The sequence below is a fragment of the Lepidochelys kempii genome, chromosome 11, assembly GCF_965140285.1.
Source record: "Lepidochelys kempii isolate rLepKem1 chromosome 11, rLepKem1.hap1, whole genome shotgun sequence".
Classification (NCBI taxonomy): Eukaryota; Metazoa; Chordata; order Testudines; family Cheloniidae; genus Lepidochelys; species Lepidochelys kempii.
Window position 1 is genome coordinate 28,689,776 of NC_136390.1, and position 21,922 is coordinate 28,711,697.

At 37.6% G+C, this 21,922-nt stretch overlaps 1 protein-coding gene across 9 annotated transcripts in view; it reads right to left on the bottom strand.

Moving 5' to 3' along the window:
• Positions 1-281: 281 nt before the first annotated feature.
• PRPF40A (pre-mRNA processing factor 40A) overlaps positions 282-21,922 on the bottom strand; it is a 45,828-nt gene continuing 24,187 nt past the window's right edge. For 2 of the 9 annotated variants that reach the window (XM_073305496.2, XM_073305493.2), the window contains exons 14-26: positions 18,069-18,177; positions 15,768-15,918; positions 13,846-13,979; positions 13,333-13,447; positions 13,079-13,182; positions 12,781-12,897; positions 10,913-11,050; positions 8,399-8,494; positions 7,468-7,554; positions 7,279-7,375; positions 7,118-7,179; positions 3,834-3,968; positions 282-1,624 (exon numbers count right to left, since the gene is read on the bottom strand). In XM_073305496.2, coding sequence (XP_073161597.2) covers positions 1,532-1,624; positions 3,834-3,968; positions 7,118-7,179; positions 7,279-7,375; positions 7,468-7,554; positions 8,399-8,494; positions 10,913-11,050; positions 12,781-12,897; positions 13,079-13,182; positions 13,333-13,447; positions 13,846-13,979; positions 15,768-15,918; positions 18,069-18,177 — 1,438 coding nt within the window. In that variant the 3' untranslated portion in view covers positions 282-1,531. Of the gene's footprint in view, positions 1,625-3,833; positions 3,969-7,117; positions 7,180-7,278; positions 7,376-7,467; positions 7,555-8,398; positions 8,495-10,912; positions 11,051-12,780; positions 12,916-13,078; positions 13,183-13,290; positions 13,448-13,845; positions 13,980-15,767; positions 15,919-18,068; positions 18,178-21,922 lie in introns of all 9 variants that reach the window. The other 7 variants (XM_073305491.2, XM_073305490.2, XM_073305494.2 and 4 more) reach the window with 5 other exon arrangements.

Sequence of the window (21,922 nt, forward strand, 5' to 3'; positions counted from 1 at the left end):
TCAAAGAGCAACCTTAAAAAGTGTGACTCACTTACCCATCCTACTGAAAATATTCTGTGTGAATGCTGCAGTTCTAGGCATTGATCTTAAATGGGCTTTTTAGGCATTCATGTACTGGTAACATTTGTCATATGTATTAGAAAAAGGGATTAATACATTGAAAAGGAAGCTAAACTCTGTGCACAGTCTTCAAAATAAAAATTGAGTGAACACATGTTGCTTAATTCCATCAATCAGAGCTGTACAGAGTATTTAAAACTAGAAATAAATACCAGTACACGCTAGAGGACAAAATTTAATAATTGATAAAAATGTACAAAAATATTCCAATCAGAAAGGTTTCAGAATGTGTACCACAGTAGTCAATACTTGTCACTGAATAGGGAAAGTAGAACTTTTCCTCAAAGCAAAACTGGTCAGAGGCTACCAAAAGGAGGGAGGAGGAAAAAAAAAAAAAAGCTGAATTTTTAAAAACAATACTAGTTTTTTTTTTTTAGGGGTTTTTTTTTTTTTTCTTTTTTTAAAGAAAAAGGTTTAGAACAACATTGATTTTCTACATTAATATTGCAACAGCTATTTAAAATTTGGTGGTACATTCTTCAGCAGGTCCTTAAGGCAACATATTGAAATTAATTTACAAGTTGATTTTATGTTAAATTTTCTTATCAAGATAAATGCTGAAATAATGCCCTCAGCCATTTTAACATATATATATCAGGTTTTACTTTAATAAAAGTGGTGGCTATTTTACAGCAGCGCCCTCTAGTACCACTGTAATGAAGGGCCTAGCAGACTTCCATCGTAAACACCTATTTGTAAGGGTTTAAAACTTTACCATAAAAATTCACTCCAAGATGAAACTTGACATAGAAAGTCTCAGCCAGGACGTCACATTTTTTGTTTAATACAAATTATCAAAACCATAAGTTTGGCCAGTAATGTAGTGCACAAAGCAATTTCTGTTTCTGGTGCTTCTCTGTACTACTATAAATCAAGAAATGGATTCATTATTCCCTCTCCATTTCCCTCCTCCTGCCAAAAAAAATTAAAAACAAACACACAAAGACAATTAAACCACAAGAAACTACATTTTGAATCTTTCCAAAAAGGAAATTTAGCTTGTCTCCACTGGCCTGTAAAAACAGGTTTAGCACCTTTCCAGAAAGGACTGCGTTTAAGACATGGATTGCTAGAAAGGTGCTAATACTTTCCCTGGCCAGAGTAGGCAGGACCCAGAGTCAGAAGTGAAACAACTTCCATTCATCAAAGGGCTCGAGGGTGTACAGAATATATATGCTACCTAGCAAGTCAAGAACAGAACTTCAACTTTAACTCTGAATTTCCTGTTTTTTCTAGATTTGATGCCAGGCCCTATAATGATATTACTTGAATGCATTTATTTATGCAGTATCATTAAAACCCACTGTTATTTCAACAATGGAACTCAGAATATCAGAACTCATGTCCTGAATTAGACATCAGTTTCTTTTATTAAATCCTACTGTAAATGTATTTGGTATAAATAATGTTCTTATTGATCTTCATCCAGTTGTTCCAAGAGGGTTCTTCTCTGTTTTTCTAATTCCCCTTCGCTCAGTTCACTGCCAGATGTATCCCAATTACCCTGCAAAGAATACAAGAACACACCGTAATTCACCCACAGCAGTTATTGCATGTGTTCCAATACTGCTTTCTGGCCTTCATTAGGAAATATAGCTAGAAAATCAAGGGAATACATTCCATATTTAAAGGAACTGACAAGTGAAGCAATATAGCATGAAAACATGAAAACATTTGCTGAATTCTAATCCTACATCCCACAGTGCAATATGTGATATACTTGTGTGCAGCTGTTCTCAGAAGATAAGCATCCCAAGGAGGGTCTAAACACTAGATTTCTTGTCACAAATTTTTCATCACTGCTACCAATATTGGTAGCAACAGTGAAAGCTCTGGAGTAGACAACGTTCTAGGTGACAGCTTGTGTTTTAACCACCATATTGTTTAACCCTGCTATGGAGCACGTCTTCACAAGTACTAGACCTGGGCCATAGTTTACAACACTAAAACATCTTCCAAATTTATGTCAGTTTCAATATTTTTTTTTTAACCGAAACAGTTTCCAAACAAATAGAAACATCTTTTTCTATTTCTATTTCTAAACATCATAGAATTCTATGATTCTATGATCTTTATTTCAACATGTTTGAAACACAGTCTGATTTTTTAGTTCAAACCAATTTTCATTTAAAAATTGCCTTTAATTTTATTAAATAAAAGACCCTTTAAAATTGTCAAAATAAAAATAAAAAATTTCAATTTTGTCAAGATAAAATGTTTTATTTCACCCAAAATGATTTCCCAATGTTTTGATTTGTCAAAAGAAAAAAATAGTTATTGGTTTGCCCAGAAATCTATTTCCCCCCCCCACAAATTGACAAACCCTCCCTCCCCTCCCCCCCAAAAACAATCAATTATTCACACAGCTCTATTCAGAACACCAGCAGCTGTCTAGAGCCGTATCCACACTAATGCATCCACCATTAGTCTACCAGTAGAAACAAGAGTGGGCGATTTTGAGCAAAAAAGCCTAATGTAGACAGGGCCTGACAGATCTTGGGTCCATGTTCCCAACACAGTATGTCCCCCACCCCATAGGATGTATGGTTGGGATTTTCAAAGGCACCTAAGGGTGTTAGATACCAAAATGGATTGTTCTGGGAGGACACATCCCAATGAATTACCACTATCTCTGTGGGGAGGAGGGTGAGTGAGTTCTGAAAGACTTCTGTCTGTGAAAGGACTGAACAACAGGGTACAGTTGAAACCTACACATCTCATTGACAGCATTACAAGATTCTCCCTAATAGGAGCCAACAGTGTTGAGCTTGACAGAATTTCTCATTCAGTTACCTAACTCCCTTAGTCTCTTTTGAAAATCCAGTCTATATAGTCTCCAAAATACAAGTTACTCAGAATGGATGCTATAGCTGAATGTGGACCCTGGAAGTGCTCTCAACAACATTCTTTGCCTTCAAAAAGGCCCAAGAACCACTTACCTCCATTAGCACTTTCTTCCACCACTGGTCTAGCTCCAGTGCAGCTCCACCAGTGCTAAAATCAACAGTGGGGAAAAGGACAGCTACACCCAGAGATGAAAGATTGTTCCATCAAATCTAGTCTGTCAGGTTCTAGACCAGGGTAGTCAATAGGCAGATGGCGGGCCAAGTCTGGACCACCAAGCCCTTTTGAATGGACCTCAAATCTTTTTTATTTACTTATCATTATCATAATTTTTTTATTATTATTTTCTCTGGAGCCTCGACCTTGACTATACCTTGACTAAGAAATTTGGACCTTGACAAAAAATAAGTTTTCTACCCCTGTTCTATACTAAAAGATCAACAATGTTTAAACATGAATACAATCGTAGCATGCGAGCTATGTGGACTATGGCCCAAAACCCAAATGTTTAAGGAAAGTAGTGGAACATCAGTGTACTTCACTTTCAGTTTTGGGGTTTTTTTGGCACCAAATCATTAAAATACAGCTTTAAAATGAAAATGTGACATCTACACAAAACCACATTCAGAATTACTAAGCTACACAGATCCCCAAACAGACAATAATAATAATTTTAAATCTTCTTGGAACAGTAGGTACATTACAGATAAAAATCACTGTAAATAAATCCTTAGCTTATAAATTAGCAAGCTACTCTTTAATTAGTTGTATATTTTTATGTGGCTCTGTAAAGCTACCATATTGTATTTAGCCAAAATAAAATAAAAAACCTCACAGACATTACACAAAATGAAACCAAAAAAGCTTACAGAATCTTTTCCAGGCCGTTTTTTAGGAGGAGATTTATGCTTTGATTCCGATCTTTGTCTAGGTCTATCCTTTTCATTCTCTCTCTCTTTTTCTTTTTTATCCTTTTCTCGTTCAGTATCAGATTCTGGTGAATCCTGTGTAAATAAAGTCAACAAATGGGAAAAATTCTTAAAGCTTCAGAATATTTATTTTATTAACTTGTTGTATAATGTACACAGTGAGTGTACCCACACCTCAGTACAACTAAACTCTGCAAAGCTCCATTATCGGGTTACATATAAGCAAACTGGCTTATTTAACATGTTCTTGTTTAGAACTAACTAGCCAAATACCATTAACACAGCAGAAGAAAGCCAATACGTAGACAAATGCATTGACAAATGATTTAAAAAGAAAGATAGGTAGGCTAACGTCAACTTGAAACATAGCAACAACTAAAATGGGCAGAGGAACACTTACCCTACTCTTCTGCTTTTTAATCATACATATGAGGGATTAGGTCACAAGAGATGCTAGAGCCCTACAGTGGGACTAGTGTAGAGCCCTGCAGTGGGACTGGGATCCCACAGGTCCGCAGGACCCACACAAGGCTCTACTAAATGCTTCCTGACCAATCAGGTATTTTTGCAGAAGTCATCTATTCAATACGGCTTTTGCAAAGGGTTGATGGTGTATTTCCTGGCATGGGGAATGGCTGGAAAGCCACATCTCTATAGCTAGCTGCTGGCAGAGGTCATACCTGAATACTCTTGATGTTTTGCAGTAATAATAATTACACTAGGGTGCCTACAGCCTTGGATAGGAGCATTTATTATTTAAATCTAAATAAATAAATACATACAACTGAAATGTTAAAGCAACATTGCTTTCACACTGATCACTGGCCCTCCTGTGGCAGTTAACACAACGGTCTGATTTGTTGAATCACCAAAATTGTATGCCACACACCTTACTCAACAGTGTTTACCCCATATGAGGGCCTCTTGTGAGGGCTACCACTCTCAAAAGAGAACAGCTAAATTTTGCAACTTCAGAAAATACAAAATCATAAAAGTACCCTGTGTTTATGTGACAATGTGACCACCTTAATTTATCAGTAAACCCAAAACACTTCCCTTCCCCATGCCAACAGGCACTCACCAGTCCTGAATCTTATACAGAAAGAAAGGTAAGATAACAGCTATGTTGTCATGTATTCTGAGTTCTTACATTGCTCTAATCAACGTTGTATCTGAGCTCCCAAAATAGCTCTGGAACATGAACAGACAGGAGGGAGTGATCCCTGGCATGAGGCAAGAGCAAAAAAGGACTCCCATCTCCCTATGGCTGCCATAATGACAGTCCTGAGGGTGGCCATGGGGGCAATCAGTGAGCACCAAACTACATCACTCTAGCAAGATTTACCCTTATAAATAAATTTAGACCTCATAAGCAAGGCCTTATAATACTCAGAATTGAACCCTCAGAAATGGTGTACTTTAAAGTGTATGTGTGGAGAACAGGAAGTTATTGTTAAGCTACCAGTACTCCTCATTTCTCTGGTTTCATGTAATGATATTATAAGGCAAAAGGGCTGATTACAAGTACCTTCAAAGATTAAGTGAAAAGCAAGAGTATTAAGTGTATTCATTGGCTAGCTCTAGAATAAAAAGTGGGCCGTCAATTAATTGCAGTTAACTCACGCGATTAACTCAAAAAAATTAATCACGATTAATCGCACTGTTAAACAATAGAATACCAATTGAAATTTATTAAATATTGTGGATGTTTTTCTACATTTTCAAATATATTGATCTCTATTACAACACAGAATACAAAGTGTACAGTGCTGACTTCATATTACTATTTTTGATTACAAATATTTGCACTGTAAAAATGATAAACAAAAGGAATAGTATTTTTCACTTCACCTCTTACAAGTACTGTAGTTCAATCTCTTAATCGTGAAAGTGTAACTTACAATGTAGATTTTTTTCCTACATAACTGCACAAAAAACCAAAACAACGCAAAACTTTAGCGCTCACAAGTCTACTCAGTCCTGCCTCTTGTTCAGCCAAATGTTAAGACAAACAAGTTTGTTTACATTTACGGGAGATACTGCTACCTGCTTTTTATTTACATCACCCAAAAGTGAGAACAGGCATTTACATGGCACTTTTGTAGCTGGCATTGCAAGGTATTTATGTGCCAGATATGCCAAACATTTCTATGCCCCTTCATGCTTCAGCCACCATTCCAGAGAACATGCTTCCATTCTGATGACGCTCCTTAAAAAAATAATGTGTTAATTACATTTGTGACTGAACTCCTTGGGGGAGAACTGTATGTCTCCAGTTCTGTTTTACCTGCATTCTGCCATATATTTCATGTTATAGCAGTCTCAGATGATGACCCAACACATGCTGTTTGTTTTAAGAACACTTTCACATCAGATCTGACAAAACGCAAAGAAGGTACGAATGAGATTTCTAAAAATAGCTACAGCACTCGACCCAACATTTAAGAATCTGAAGTACCATCCAAAATCTGAAAGGGACAAGGTTTGGGGCATGCTTTCAGAAGTCTTAAGATGCAAAAACTACAGAACCCTAACAACCAAAGAAAGAAAATCAACCTGCCGCTGGTGGTATCTTACTCAGATGATGAAAATAAACATGCATCGGTCTGCTCTGCTTTGGATCGTTATTGAGCAGAACCTGTCATCAGCATGGACGCATGTCCTCTGGAATGGTGGTTAAAGAATAAAGGGACATATGAATCTTTAGTGCATATGGTACATAACTTGCAATGCCAGCTACAACAGTGCCATGCGAACACATGTTCTCACTTTCATGTGACATTGTAAACAAGAAGCAGGCGGCATTATCTCCTGCAAATTGTAACCGAACTTGTTTGTCTGAGTGATTGGCTGAAGTAGGACCTAGTGGACTTGTAGGCTCTAAAAGTTTTACATTGTTTCATTTTTGAATGCAGTTATTTTTTTTGTACATAAATCTACATTGGTAAGTTCAACTTTCATGATAAAGAGATTGTACTACAGTACTTGTATTAGGTGAACTGAAAAATACTATTTGTTTTTTACAGTGCAAATATCTGTAATAAAAAAACAAAGCGAGCACTGTACACTGTGTATTCTGTGTTGTAATTGAAATCAATATATTTGAAAATGTAGAAAACATCCAAAAATATTTAAATACATGGTATTCTATTATCGTTTAACTGCTCAATTAATCATGCAATTAATTTTTTAATCGCTTGACAGCCCTAATAAGCTGTACTTACAGACTTGTGTCTTCTCTTTTTGTTTTTCTTCTTATGTTTTTTTGACTTCTTGTAACTTCTCTCTACAATACAAAAAAGTAAGTAAGTATCAATAAAACATTAAGACCCAACATTATCATGACAAAGCTGGTTTCAACAGAGGAATGGGGAAAATATCTTACCAGATTCTGCACTGGAAGAACGATCAGAAACTGATCTAGATTCTGAGCGTTGCCTCTTCTTCTTTGAATGGCTATCATCATCATCAGACTCTGAGCCCTTTAAACAGAACATTTTGAGTTTAATATTAGCCTTGCAAGACAATGTGTTGTAAAAGTAGTTTTCACATATTATTCTAAGAAAGGTCTTACCGAACGGGAGCGAGACCGTTTTCTGTGATGCTTTTTAGACTTTTTAGAATGTTTCTTATTCTTTGAATGATGATGTTGACACTCGTGCTGTGGTATAAAATAATCCAAACATTATAATTGTTTTAAAGAACATGCTGTAAATTGACCAATTTCTTAGCACCAGCCCAAAAGACACACTCATGTTCACAGACATCAATTTGTTAAAATAATGTAACATTTGAAATCTTACTGTTTGTAACCTTTCCTAATATGCAACATTAAATTTAATTTTTAAAAAATGTAAAGAAACTGTCATTAATACACCATTGAAGTTGTAAAATCAAGCATTAAAAGAGTCAGGAATCATTTAGCATCACACTTTGAAAATGGATGCAAACCTCTTATGTTTCCCATTATGCATATTTAGTCCTGCATTTTTTAAACATTACTAATTTGAATGCCCTCCCCCCAAATCTGGCAAAGTATGTACTGCTCATTAAGACCTATTTAATGCCAAATTTGAAGTTTCAAAATTTCAAATTTAAAATCTCTTTAAAATAAATAAATAAACAAATAAATAAAATTTTAATAAAACAAGTTGCAGTTTACTCTTTAAACTACATCAGCCTGCTGAGCCATCTGTAGCTCGAAACAGATTGAATTTTTGAAAGTATTATAACTCAAACTCTACACAGATAAGAAAATTTTATCCCAAAAGGTAACTATTTCAGAATGTGGTGTATGAAAAGGGAAGTTAGATGAAAACAGCTCCATCACACACAAAAAAATAAAATACATGAAAAATAGCTTAACCATAATACACTTCATTACTTTCAGACTGAGGCTTTAATATTTGTGTCACAAAATAAGAGTTCAGTACAGTTTTGGAAAGTTTTTTTTCCTTACAAAAAACTGCTACAAAATTGCTATGAAAAACAAATTTAAAACCTACCTCTAGTACGTGTATAAAGTCTTTAAAGATTCTTTTTCTTTCAGATTCTAGAGTGATGTCTTCAAATGCTGGTTCCTTCACAAATCTATCTCTGATCTATATGAAAAGGAACACCACAAACTTGTCAACTGTTGGAAATGGGCCATCTTGATTGCATTGGCCTCATTAGCACTACAAAAGTAAATTTTCCCTCCCGTGGTATTCACCCCTTCTTGTCAACAGTTGAGAATAGGCCACTTGCACCTTAATTGAATTGGCTCTTTAGCACTGATCCCCCACTTGGTAAGGCAACTCCCATCTTTTCATGTGGTATAATATATATTCTGCTTACTGTTTTTTTCCACTCCATGCATCTGATGAAGTGGGTTTTAGCCCACGAAAGCTTATGCCCAAATAAATTTGTTAGTCTCTAAGGTGCCACAAGGACTCCTCGTTGTTTTTACATAATGAAATATTACTACAAAGACAGACAGACACACACATACGTTTAACAATGAAGTAAAACAAACCATCTCATAAATGGAAAAACAAATTTTACTGCTACAGGGTGAATTTACGTCTCACCCCAACAAGTTCATGTATACAATGTGCTCCACACTTCCAAATGTCCAAAGATTAAGATGGTCATATTCAGGTATCTACCTATGTTTCTTCTAAAAGGTTTAGACTCATTCTCATTTTTTTTACATGGCTAACAGTGAACATCTTTAACAGTTCACTTCTGCTATGCTTAAAATAAGTAGTGTTCTGACCCCACTTAAAACTTAAGCTCTCTCTCTCTCTCTCACACACACACACACACACGAAAGTCAGCTGAACACCTCCATCAAACAATGCATTTTTCCTACATTTTCTTTCCAATCATTCTAAGTGTGTGAAATAGCAGCTCTCTTCTTTAAGTCTTGCCATTGTAGTCAACAATTTGACGAGCTATCATTTGACATACCACTATTAGCTTGAAACACCTATCATACAGCAGATTGTGACATCACTTCATGTACCAGATGTGAAGGAAAACAAACTTCATATAAAGAGATAGATATGTTGATGACAGAGCAACAATGGACAAGACAATGGCAAAGGAAATGCAGAGAAAAAGCAATATGATATTTAATGGGGTTTTGATAAAATATTTTGAAGTTTTCCATATTCTTGTAATGGTTCTTCACACATAGCTAAACAATTGATGCTTGTTGTTTTATGATGCACCCAGATGTCGCATCCATGTGTGCACTAAAAATTATTAGAAGTTGATTAAATAAAGTAACTGAATGCTAAATACAGCTTTGGAGAAAATTTGTACAACTAATTCTCAGTTAAAGAGCATGCATTTTTGCATACAAGACCTCTAAAAATATACTCTGTTGCTTGAGATGCAAGAGGGCAAAATTGTTGAAAATTTTTAGACAATTTTTGTGCTCCTGTCAACGTATCGGGCCAAGTTCTAATCATTGAACATGTGCACACAGTTCACAGTGGTTTCAAGGGAGCTGTCCCTTTAGCCACTTCCACCTTAATTGAATTGGCTCGTTAGAACTGACCCCGCACTTGGTAAGGCAACTCCCATCTTTTCATGTGCTTTTACTTTGGTATTTTGATTCAAAAACATATACTAAAATTGAAGAGCAATGAAACTTTAAATATGACCCAGAATACACTCTTTGAAGATACTTTCCACAGCATTTATTACAAATTACATTTATAGCCCAGTTGCTACTTGTATATATTTGAGGAATTTTACTAACTATTTAATAATTAAAGAAGTGTATATTAAAAGTATGTTATATCTGAATTGAATGAGTATCTATGAACATATTGTATTAAGATATTGGAGGAAATGATACAAGTGTTTACCATTTGAGCCAAAGTGTTTCACCCAACTGTACTCACATTTCTCCTAAATTCTAACCTCAAAACTTTGGGCACTGTATAAACCTCAAATATTTTAATGTTTTTCATTACAATATTTACAAATTTTTATAAAAAAAGGTATGAATACTATCCATATAATTATGGTTAAAACAGATGTTGCACTTTACCAGAATGCAACCTATGATGCAGAATAATCAGTTAAATAAACAGCAAAGTGAACACCTGCTATTAAAATAGATCTACACAGAAGAACTTCCCTGCCAGAAATGTCTTATGAAAACGAAAAAGAGCTACATAATGGTCTGAAACTTTTTTGTATAAGTATCACCAACACTATAGGATTTTTAAGTACTTATGGTGAACTGCTTGCCTTTCACACAACTGTGTCCTGGGAACTAGATTTTTAGAATAATCGTTTCGCCAGTTAAAAATAGTACTGCAGAATAAATTAATTACCTCAGTTCAGTGGAAATTCTTTTAAAAGATGGGAAAGAACTATTTTCATGTGTGTAAATTATACTGATGGCAATAACACTGAGCTGGAGCCTATGAGATATGAGAGCTTATTCATAAAATATCTGTATGCAAACCACACCACTAACAAACAATATTTCTGATAAGGTGAAAAGTGACAATACATACATCCTCCCAGACAGCATCCAATTCAATTGGGGGTGTAGCTTGTTTTAACATGCTCTTGAATGCAGACTCTTTCCGCTTCATTTTGCGAGCCTCTTCTTTCTCCCGCTCACGTTCACGGGCTTCTGCCTTTTCCAGCAACTACAGAAAGTAAGTCATGAAATCATTCAAGTGACAGTAACATCCACATAAGGAAGGAACAGTAATAATTAGGTAGCATGTAGTTTTGCCTCAAGACATTTCAACTTTGGTATTTTTTACCATTTTGTTTGTGCCTGTTTACATTATCTGCTCCATTACTCAACCTTAAATTTTATATTTGTTCTTTTCTCACAAAGCCTCAATGAAGTCCACAGCCGACACAATAAAGCAGTGGTCTCCAAAGTGGGGTGCGCAGCAGGAGGAGCACCGCTGTGGGGGGGGAGGAAAAAAAAAAAAAAAAAAGGAGGCGGCCCCGAGTCCTCCAGCCCGTGGAGAAGCAGGGGCAGCCGCGCAGCCAGTGGCTGGAAAGAAGCAGTGCTTTCCCCTTCAAAGCCGGCTGGAGAGAAACAGCGCTTTGAACAGGAAAGCACCGCTTCTCTCCAGCTGCTGGCTGCGTGGCTGCCCCTGCTCCTCCCGAGTCCTCCGGCCCGTGCTCGCAGGGCTGCATTCCGAAAGGGGCTTTAGAGCTGCAGGCCAGGGCCCCGGGGCCCCCTTAGCCCAGGACCCTGAAGCCCCTGCGTTCCGGGTGGCCCTGCCTGCGGGGGGGGGAGAGGGGGGAGCAGCTCCCAGAATTGTGGCCATGGGGGTGGTGCTGCACTGCGCAGAGCCACCTGCACACCCCCTCCACCAAACAGAAGCTGCCCCAGGTAAGTGCTCTGCACCTCCTGCCTGCCCCAGCCCTGAGCCTCCTCCTGCATCCCCACCCTAAGCACCCTCCCACACCTTAACTCCCTCCCAGACCCTGCACCCCACCCTGAGCGCCCGCTGTATCACAAAGTGTTAAACCAAGATTTTCAAAAATAAAGCATATTCCATCACATTGCTCTCACTAAAAATATTAATAATTTATTTAGTGAGAGCAAAAAGGTTTTTTGTACCAATAAAATAAATTTTAAAAATATTGTTTATTTCATCTCTATCTCATCGTTTTTCAACTTCTATTTTTTGTGTATGTTTTATAATTTACATAATATATTAGTATAGTAGTACATGTATATAATTTATACATAAATAAATATGCATATATTGGGGGTGCATGCTCAAAAAATTTTTACTGATAGGGGTGCGCAATCAAAAATTTTGGAGACCACTGCAATAGAGAATGATTGTTACAACTTGCCAATATTGAATGTAAGTTCATTAGGAAGCATCAGCTTACAAATACAAAGACATTGTTGAATCCCTACTCTACAGTTGTACTTTAGAATGGATTATTTAGATTTTGAACAAGAACTGTGCCTCTCCAATCTGAATTCTCAAAACTGGCAATATCAAGAAACGCACCCTTAATCAGCAGCTTATTTTACACACTATATTTATCAAAGTACTCATAAAACACACCTAAAATGATGCAGAGAAAATATTTCAGTTTCTGAGGGCAAGTCTACTTTACTGAGCTAGATGTGCTGTTGTAGCATGTCTGGTGAAGACGCGCTATGCTGATGGGAGAGTGCTCTCCTGTCGGCACAATTACTCCATTTCAACGAGAGGCAGAAGCTATGTCAGTGGAAGAGCATCTTCCACTGACATAGGGTGGGGTGTGGTTGCTGTAACTTACATCACACAGGGGGGGGTGGCTTTTTCAGACCCCTGTGTAGGCAAGCCCTGATAAAAACAAATTTTCTAAAACAATTTTCTTAATATGAACATAAGGGAATGTTAAAACTTACACTGTTGAAAGCCAGTTTGATATTTCCAGCATCTAAAGTGGTTGCTCTTTTAGTTGAACTGATGACTGTAACAAAGTCTTCAAAAGTAGTATTCACTTCAACCAGAAATCCTTTATCCTGCAAGAGAGTTACCTCCTTGGCACCAGGTGGGTCAGGAAGTCTCACGTTAGCGCTAATGCACACTGCATTAGCGCAACGTGAAATCCCAACTCCCAGAGTCAAAGAGTTACATTAGCAGTTTAATAAATGTAAATGATAGATTTGTTACTCTTATTAAGGAAAGCACATTTTTCCTCACCTTTAAGATGTCTTTTATTATCTTCTTTTCATCATGGTAACGTGCTTTCAAATCTTCAACATAAAACTTGAAAAGATCAAGTGCAGTTGATCCTAATGAAAAAACTAGAGAAGTCAAAAGCTAGCTCTAACCAAAGAGCTGCACTTTTTAAAAAATAAATTAGAAAATAAACATCACACTTCTATTTTGCCCCAAATCTACAGTCTCTGTACCTGTATCACTTTCTACATTGTTGGAAGAGGAAGTAGTCTTACCAGGCTGACCAAGCATGTTAGTAAATCTGATGTCAGAACTTATGGTTGGATACAACTCCATCCAGGAGGACATTGAATGTAACTGCCCATGTTCATGTAATTCATCCAAAAATAACTGCAAAATAGGATGGAATAAAAGTGTCCGTTTTCACATATTTGAAAGTGTGCTTTCACATACTTCATGTTATAATGATTGAAAGAAACACTATTAAAATTGAAACCTAATCATTTGTTAAAAAACACAATTAAAAAAATAATTTCAGTCACAACACCTGTCCCTGCGGTCCCTCATCCCCTCTTCCGACATTCCAATTACATTTTCCTACTTATTAAAATGTGTCACTCCTTTCATTGCTATATGGGGAAACTGACTTACTACACAGGGGAATATGTAATTATCCGTATATTTTAGACAGGCCAAGAAAACCTAGTACCCTTACTTTAAAAAGACTGTATGAAAGTCTGGAATATTTGAAAACTGTTAGATTCTAAAGATAAAAAAGTTGCACCAACCTGAAAAGATTCTCTATTTTTACGTTGTCGTCGCCTTTCCCTAAGCAAACTCTTTTGTTTTTCTTCTTCCTCTTCTTTTTCCAAAGCTCTGATGTGTTCTTCAAAACAAATCAGTGCATCTTCTTTATCCATATCTAGAAAGGAGAAAAGAAAAGGTTTCTGACTGAGAAATTTCTTACCTGATAATTTTCTGTTAGCAGCTTCTCTCCTCATTCATCACTAAAGTGTAATAATGGGAGGGCATTATCTAGTAGTGATGAAAGATAGAAGCTACACAGAAGAATTGAAAGATCCTAGTCATTAACGAATACAGGACTTCCATAAAGAACACTGGGCTGAGGAGAAGAGCACTTACGTTATCGCTCACATTGCCAAAGATAGCCATGAAACAGGGAAGACTGCATAAGGGATATTTGTCAAATACTTCAAATAAATCTTCCCACTATATTTGCCCTTTTCCAATCTATAAAGAGGAAATAAGGACAACCCAAGGAATTAGACCAGTGAGCTTAACTTCTATACCTGGAAAGATACTGGAGCAAATAATTAAGCAATCAATTTGCAAACATCTAGAAGATAAGGTGATAAGTAACAGTCAGCATGGATTTGTTAAGAACAAATCGTGTCCAACAAACCTGATAGCTTTCGTTGACAGGGTAACAAGCCTGGGGAAGTGGTAGACGTAGTATATCTTGATTTCAGTAAAGCTTTTGATACAGTCTCACATGACCTTCTCATAAACAAACTAGGAAAATACAAACTAGATAGAGCTACTATCAGGTGGGTGCAAAACTGGTTGGAAAACTGTTCCCAGAGAGTAGTAATCAGTGGTTCAGTCATGCTGGAAGGGCATAACGAGTGGGGTCCCACAGGGATCAGTTCTGAGTCTGGTTCAATTCAATATCTTCATCGATGATTTAGATACTGAAGCTGGGAAGGATTGTAAGTGCTTTGGATAGGACTAAAATTCAAAGTGATCTGACAAACTGGAGAAATGGTCTGAAGTAATTAGGATGAAATTCAGTAAGGACAAATGCAAAAGTACTCCACTTAGGAAGGAACAATCAGTTGCACACATACAAAATGGGAAATGACTGCTTAGGAAGGAGTACTGTGGAAAGGGATCTGGGGGTCATAGTGGACCACAAACTAAATATGAGTCAACAGTGTAACATTATTGCAAAAAAAAGCGAACATCATTCTGGGATGTCTTAGCAGGAGTGGTGTAAGCAAGACATAAGAAGTAATTCTTCCACTCTACTCCATGCTGATTAGGCCTCACCTGGAGTATTGTGTCCAATTCTGGACCCAATATTTCAGGAAAGATGTGGACAAATTGGGGAAAGTCCAGAGAAGAGCAACCAAAATGATTAAAGGTCTAGAAAACATGACCTATGACGGAAGATGGAAAAAACTGGGTTTGTTTAGTCTGGAAAAGAGAAGACTGAGAGGAGACATTATAAGAGTTTTCAAGTACATAAAAGGTTGTTACAATGAGGAGGGAGAAAAATTGTTGTTCTTAACTTCTGAGGATAGGACAAGAAGCACTGGGCTTAAATTGCAGCAAGGGAGACTTAGTTTGGACATCAGGAAAAACTTCCTAACTGTCAGGGTGGTTAAGAACTGGAATGAATTGCCTAGGGAGGTTGTGGAATTTCCATCATTGGAGATTAAGAGCAGGGTTAGACAAACATCTGTCGGGAATGGTCTAGATAATACTTAGTCCTGCCACGAGTACAGGTGACTGGACTAGATGACCTCTCGAGGTCCCTTCCAGTCCTATGATTTCACATAAGTTGCTGGCAGCTGTCATTTAGCAGTTGCTGATTTGGCAAAAAAAATTTAACTATTTATAATCATCACTAAACCAGTTCCACAGCCTCTTCAAGAGATTCCCACTTTTTTTTTTCCCCCCTCCTTACTCTGAAGTTCTTCATCCTCTGCAAATGTAGGATTGTCCATCAGATACTGCTGGGCCTCCGACCAAGTGGTAGAGTATGTTACATTAGCCATGTTGTCCAAAATGTTTTTCAAAGCCTCCCAATTCCTCTTTCGTAACTGCTTGGCTTGCTCCTGAAGCAAGTAGTCAGGGCGAAATAAATAAATAAATCAGCCATGCATTGATTTTCCTTGAGTACCACATCAGATAAGATCAAGTATCACCCTCTGATTATATAGAAAGAAAATGACAAATTTTGGACACACAAACAGAAAATAATATATACAGATTTTAAAATCATCTGAATTCATGGCCATACCACCTTGTACATAATCTTGTCACATTCAGAGCTGGCCAAAACTCAGTTTTCACAGGAAATTTCAGTATTTCAAAATTTGCCCTTTTTTTCCTGATTCCCTGAATAGTAGCAATGAAATTGGCAAGAATCATGTCAATTTCAATCAGCAGCTCCCTGGGCTTCTAGGGTCCATGGCAGCTCCACCATGCAGACTGCCTCTGGGCTAGAGACCCCAGACCTTCCAGACTACTGATGATACAGTGGTGGCACTCTTCTTTAAAGTAGGGATGGAAGCACACACAAAATGTTACCTTATCTCAGGTTAGCTAACCCACAACAGCTAACTCAGGTTAAAACAGCAGCAAAGACATAGCAATGATGCTTTTAAAAATCAGATTAGCAGCTCAAATTAAAGCTGATAGGGGAATTTGAGATTGAACTTGATGAGTTAAAAGCCAAATTGCTGTGTTTTCACTGCTATTTTAACCTGAGTTAGCTCATGTGGGCTAGCCCACATGAGCTATGTAAACAGACCCTAAAGCAGAGGTCTCCAAACTGTGGGGCGCGCCCCTCTGGGGGGCATCGAGGAACATTCAGGGAGGTGGGAAGGGAACACCACTCAGCCCTGCCATGGCCCCAGATCTGTTATGGCCCTGCCCTCTGCCACGTTGTGGCTCCACATAGGCTGGGGCCTGGTTGCCAGCCTCCACAAAGGCCCAGCTGCAGCTCCACTCCTAGCCCTGCCCCCTCTTTCAGCTCCTGGCCACGGCTCCATTCCCAGTCCAGAAGCAGAGCCACACCTGGCCACGGACCCAGCTGCTGGCCACCACCAGGGCCTGGCTGCGTCTCTGCTCTCTCCCGCCCACAGCCTTGGCCACTGGCTGCAGCTCCATCCCTAGCCCCGCTCCTGGCCCCATACCCACCCCCAGCTTGGACCTCTTACCCCTGTCCTCACCCCAATCCACAGCCCCACTCCCAGCTCCGGCGTGTGTGTGTGTGCGTGTGTGTAGTAAGAGGGGGCACAACCCTCAAGAGTTTGGGGACTACTATCCTAAGCATATATTTACACAACAGCTGGGTGGTGAATTCCCGACTCAGGTTGAAATACATGTGTTAGCTCTCATTGAACTAACATGCTGAAAACAGCAGTGTGGACGTGACAACACAGGCAGCAGCTCGGGCTAGCTGCCTGAATACAATCCCACCTCATCACTAAGGTACATACTTGGGTTGCTAGCCTGAGCCACTCTGGCTATGCTGCTATTCTTAGCATGCTACCTTGAGCAGAGTTAGTAAATGGGTGTCTTCCAGCTGCTGTGTAGACATACTGTAAGAGTGTAAAGAACCAGTGCTGAACCATGGGGCTCACTGTGTTGGGGGAGGAGCTGCTTTTCATAGGAAACCTAAAACTTAGGTTCTGACCACTTCTAATCCGCAAAAAGCATGATCATTTTTTTGCAAGAATACGGACCTTAACCCTAGAGTTATAGATAAATTTTATTTTAGTGAAATTTCTATCTAAATTCTCCCTACATTTTTAAACTATAGACATTGTTCTTCAGTTTGTGCCTTAAAATGTTGTACAGGGTTAACTGTGCATACTATATATATAAAAAGATCAGATTTTCAGCTATGTAAATGGAAACATGCAGATGTATACCAGCTGAGGCTCTGGACCATAATTTGTTTCAATATGTAGTATAGAGTATGAGAAAGCACTTTTGAACAAAAGCCATTATATACACTTATGCAATATCCACATTGAGCAGATTGTTCTTTGTGGGAACATGAAGTTAATAAGCCTATTTCAGGGAAATGATAATTACATACTGTACAATGTAAAACAGTTCTAGATGGGGTTTCCTAAGTCACTGGCAAGAGAAAAGTTAGACTCAAAACAACCTAGAAAATTCTTTACTTTCTTCAATAGGTTCAGATTAAATTGTTTTCTCTGAGATAAACCTTGAAAACTAAAAGAAAAATTACCTTTTCTTTTTTAGACAGAAAGAACAAGACATCTTCATAAATTTCAAGACGATCACGCTCTGATATTGCATTCCAGACCTCCATTTCACCAAACATTTGTTCAGCTTTTCTGTATATAAAAAAATCCACCAAAAGAGATACATATACTCACTTATTGGCGTAAACTGATTTAAATATAGCGGTGGTAGTCTCTACATAAAGCTTCACATTTTAGTTGGAAACATTCAGGTAAATCTCTCTCTTTGGGTCAAGTGGTGTGGATTACTTCAAACAAGTTTATTTACTTCCAACTATGCATAAAGATTACATTTTAGTTATTTCCCTGGACAGTGAACAAGAATTTAAGAAATATGTATCTTACATTAAGTTAATGTAAATATTTTAATTCTACGTCACAGGTAAGAGCTCAATAAAAATAAGCCATCCAGTATGTAAGCTTTTGCCTAACCTCATAGATTGGAAGGATCCATGAGAATGAAACCAGAGAAACTATGAGATTTAAGGGAAAGCAAGAGGGAACCGGATGAGTGGCGTGAGGGGTGGGGGTGGCATTTGCTGTAAAATGATCTGAGACTAGTGGTAATGGCTTGGCCTGGATGACTCTGTTTGGGCATCCAGGTGCAGCCCTTAACATCTATGCTACATCACTTGCACGAGCTCCCCATTATTGACTTCCAGGTAAAGTTAAACCTGTGCATCTTTGTGGTTGACACTTACATTGGTTTAGAGTGCCCCTGCTAAATAACAGATGTAAGCCATTTTTAAAACAATGTAAGAGAATATCCATACAGAAAAGTTGCACTGTTTTAACTCAATTGATACAACACTGCACCTTTAGTTAAACTACTGCAACTGTATATGTACACCAGGCCTTAGTCTGCTACAGCCTGGAATTGGTGATGCTCAGAACTGAATACAAGAGTCACCTGTTTTACCAGTAGCAGTGTGTGGCAGCACTGAAAGAAACTAAAGTGTGGATGACTAATTATCTGAGGTTTTAGGAGGCAGGGGGTTATATGGTAATATTGGTTACAAGCCTAAAGACTGACAGGCACAATATACAAATCCCAATTAAATTTACATTTACTATTTTTTCCCCTCTCTCTCTCTCTCTCACACACACACACACTTACTTCAATTTAATTTTAGTTTATAATATATAGGAGGTCAGATTAAATAATCCAAGGGTGCCTTTCTAGCCTTAAAATCTGTATTTTGGCTTCAAAGTTATCAGCACATGCAAATAAACAGGATGAGTACTGATTGCATTTGGTACTATGTTCCTGTGTAACTATGCAGCCAATAAAGTACACATTTTCACACTTAAACTAAATCCCACTATCTTCACAACTAGCAGAGCTAGAAACTATTTTTAATATACACACACACTTAGAATCTTCAGAACTCTGAAAGTCCTGAAAAGGCTCCAAAATTTAAGACATCTATTTCCCTGTTGCTCAGATTTTAATTGTTCCTATTAACAAGCAGGGTGCAACAGATGAGGGGTGGTGGAGTTAGATTTTGTATTTGTATTCTTACAAGTCCGAGAGAAACAAGCCAATGCAACTCCCACATCACTGGAAGACATTCACATTTTTTAGTGGTCTATTAACTTGTATTTATTGCTCAAGCAAATATGTTCACCTAAATAAAAAGTCAGAAGTAAAGAAGGCCTTTGGAATTGACATAACTGTTTAATTAGAACAAGTTAATAGTGCCACAGGATTCAGCAATGATTTTGCTTTGCGCTCTAAAATGTTTTATAAAAACTGTACTCCACATTGATCCTGGGGCCAACTGTTTCATGTGAATACTAAACCAAGATTCACATATTAATCCATAAAATCAAATAGAAAAGGAATACCAATGCACAGCTTTCTTTGCTGAAGGGAAAAGAATAAATTCACGTTCATAACTACCATCACAAAAATTACGAGACTAATTCATAGGCTAGAAAAAGAAGTTAACAGCAATGATTAGGGTGTGGGTACCATCAAGTAATCATGCTCAGTTGGAAGTGCCACAGAAAATAATGTGGAAGTTTACCAGGTAAGGCTACCCACTCAGAAGAGGTGAGTAGGAATAATTTCCCGCCCCTCTAAACTCGGTCTACTTTCACATTTGAGAAAAACGACCAGCACTGGATTTTTGCTTTGCCTTTCTGGATATTTAATAATGCAAGTAAGCACTCTTACTACTGCAAAAATACAAATGCACTCTGCACTCTATCATCATGCGAAAATCATTAATCTCGGACAACATACAAACTAACAGAGTTCAAACAGCAGCTTTCTGGACAGGGTGAATTAGAATACTAAAAAAGAATAAATCATAAAGATTAAAAACATTAAGGGTGACAACAGGTTTCATGCTATGTTGTGATTCTCCACCAATACAATTTCATTGCAAATTTATATATTTTAATAATAGATAGTTGTAACATCTAAGTAGGAAAAGAAGCTTTATAAACCAAAGTTGTCTTTTTTTTTTTTTTTAATCAATGCTTTGTATTTGGCAAAGAGTTGGCTTTAAAAAAAAAAAAAAGAAAGAAGAAATATTTAGCCTTCTTTCATGCCAAAATGCTAAATCTTTGGATCTGACAGTACACCAGAAGAAGCAAATTCACAACCAGGGCCTCCTGAACTGACAACCTCTGCATCTCAGAATCAACTACAATTTACATTTTGAATTAAAAGCTAAAAAGTTTATTGCTTTCATTGTTAAAAGGAACACTGAAGGCTAATGAACCAAAAATTAGCTCCATCTGAAAAAAATTCCATCAATCTGCTCTAAATCTTTTGCTGATAACTTCAGTAAACTGGGATTCTAGAATCAATTCATTTGATGAGGTATAATAAACTGTACAAAAGACTTGTTTGTAAAAGAGCAGTTTGTCAGTGATCTGCATATCATTTTTAAAATTAAATATTAAAATATTCTTCTGCAACAAACCAGCATAAAGAAAATTGTTTGCAATCTTCTGCACTGAACTTACTGCTCATGAAACTGCATCATTTGTGGCATCAGGAATACCAGCAATGGCAACTGGGATCAGAAACTATTTTCAGATTAGTTTCACAATTTATACATGACAAAATTTTTCCCACTCTGAACTCTTATGGTTATAGGTCAGAAAAATAAGTTCTCCTTTGACATAACTCTTTAATTTCTATAATGCTATGTTTTTATACTGATCGTAATGACATTAATTTTTACATGACACTGCCAAGTAACTAACAAACAATGTAACTAACCTCAGTTTTATTCCTATTATATATTTCTTTCATTATTGTGAGAAAAGAATTGTAACTTGCCTGACTCGTTCTAGTTATCAGCCTGGTGATATGGGTAAGGCCACCAAGGGCATGTCTGCACCAAAGCTTACTGAGTGGCAAAATAGGATATAAATCGACAGTGTTAACGCATGCTGTGCTCTAAGTGTCTGTGTGGACCCTACTACCGTGCACTAACAGTTTCATAGTGAGCACTGCACGTCAATGTGCACTCGGGAACTTTTAGAGCGCAGTAGCAGGGTGTGCACGTACAGTTACTCCGTGGCCTGCCCGAGTGTTGCACAAGTGCTTGTGCAGACGTGCCCTAAGTATTCTATTGTTTTCTTGAACAAAAAATGAAATTTAACACCATACTGGGAAATAGAAGGATTAAAATTTAATGTATAGGAAATAATATAATAATATGGAGATATACCTATCTCAGAGCACTGGAAGGGACCTTGAAAGGTCATTGAGTCCAGTCCCCTGCCTTCACAGCAGGACCAAGTACCGTCCCTTATTTTTTCGCAAGATCCCTAAATGGCCCCCTCAAGGATTGAACTCACAACCCTGGGTTTAGCA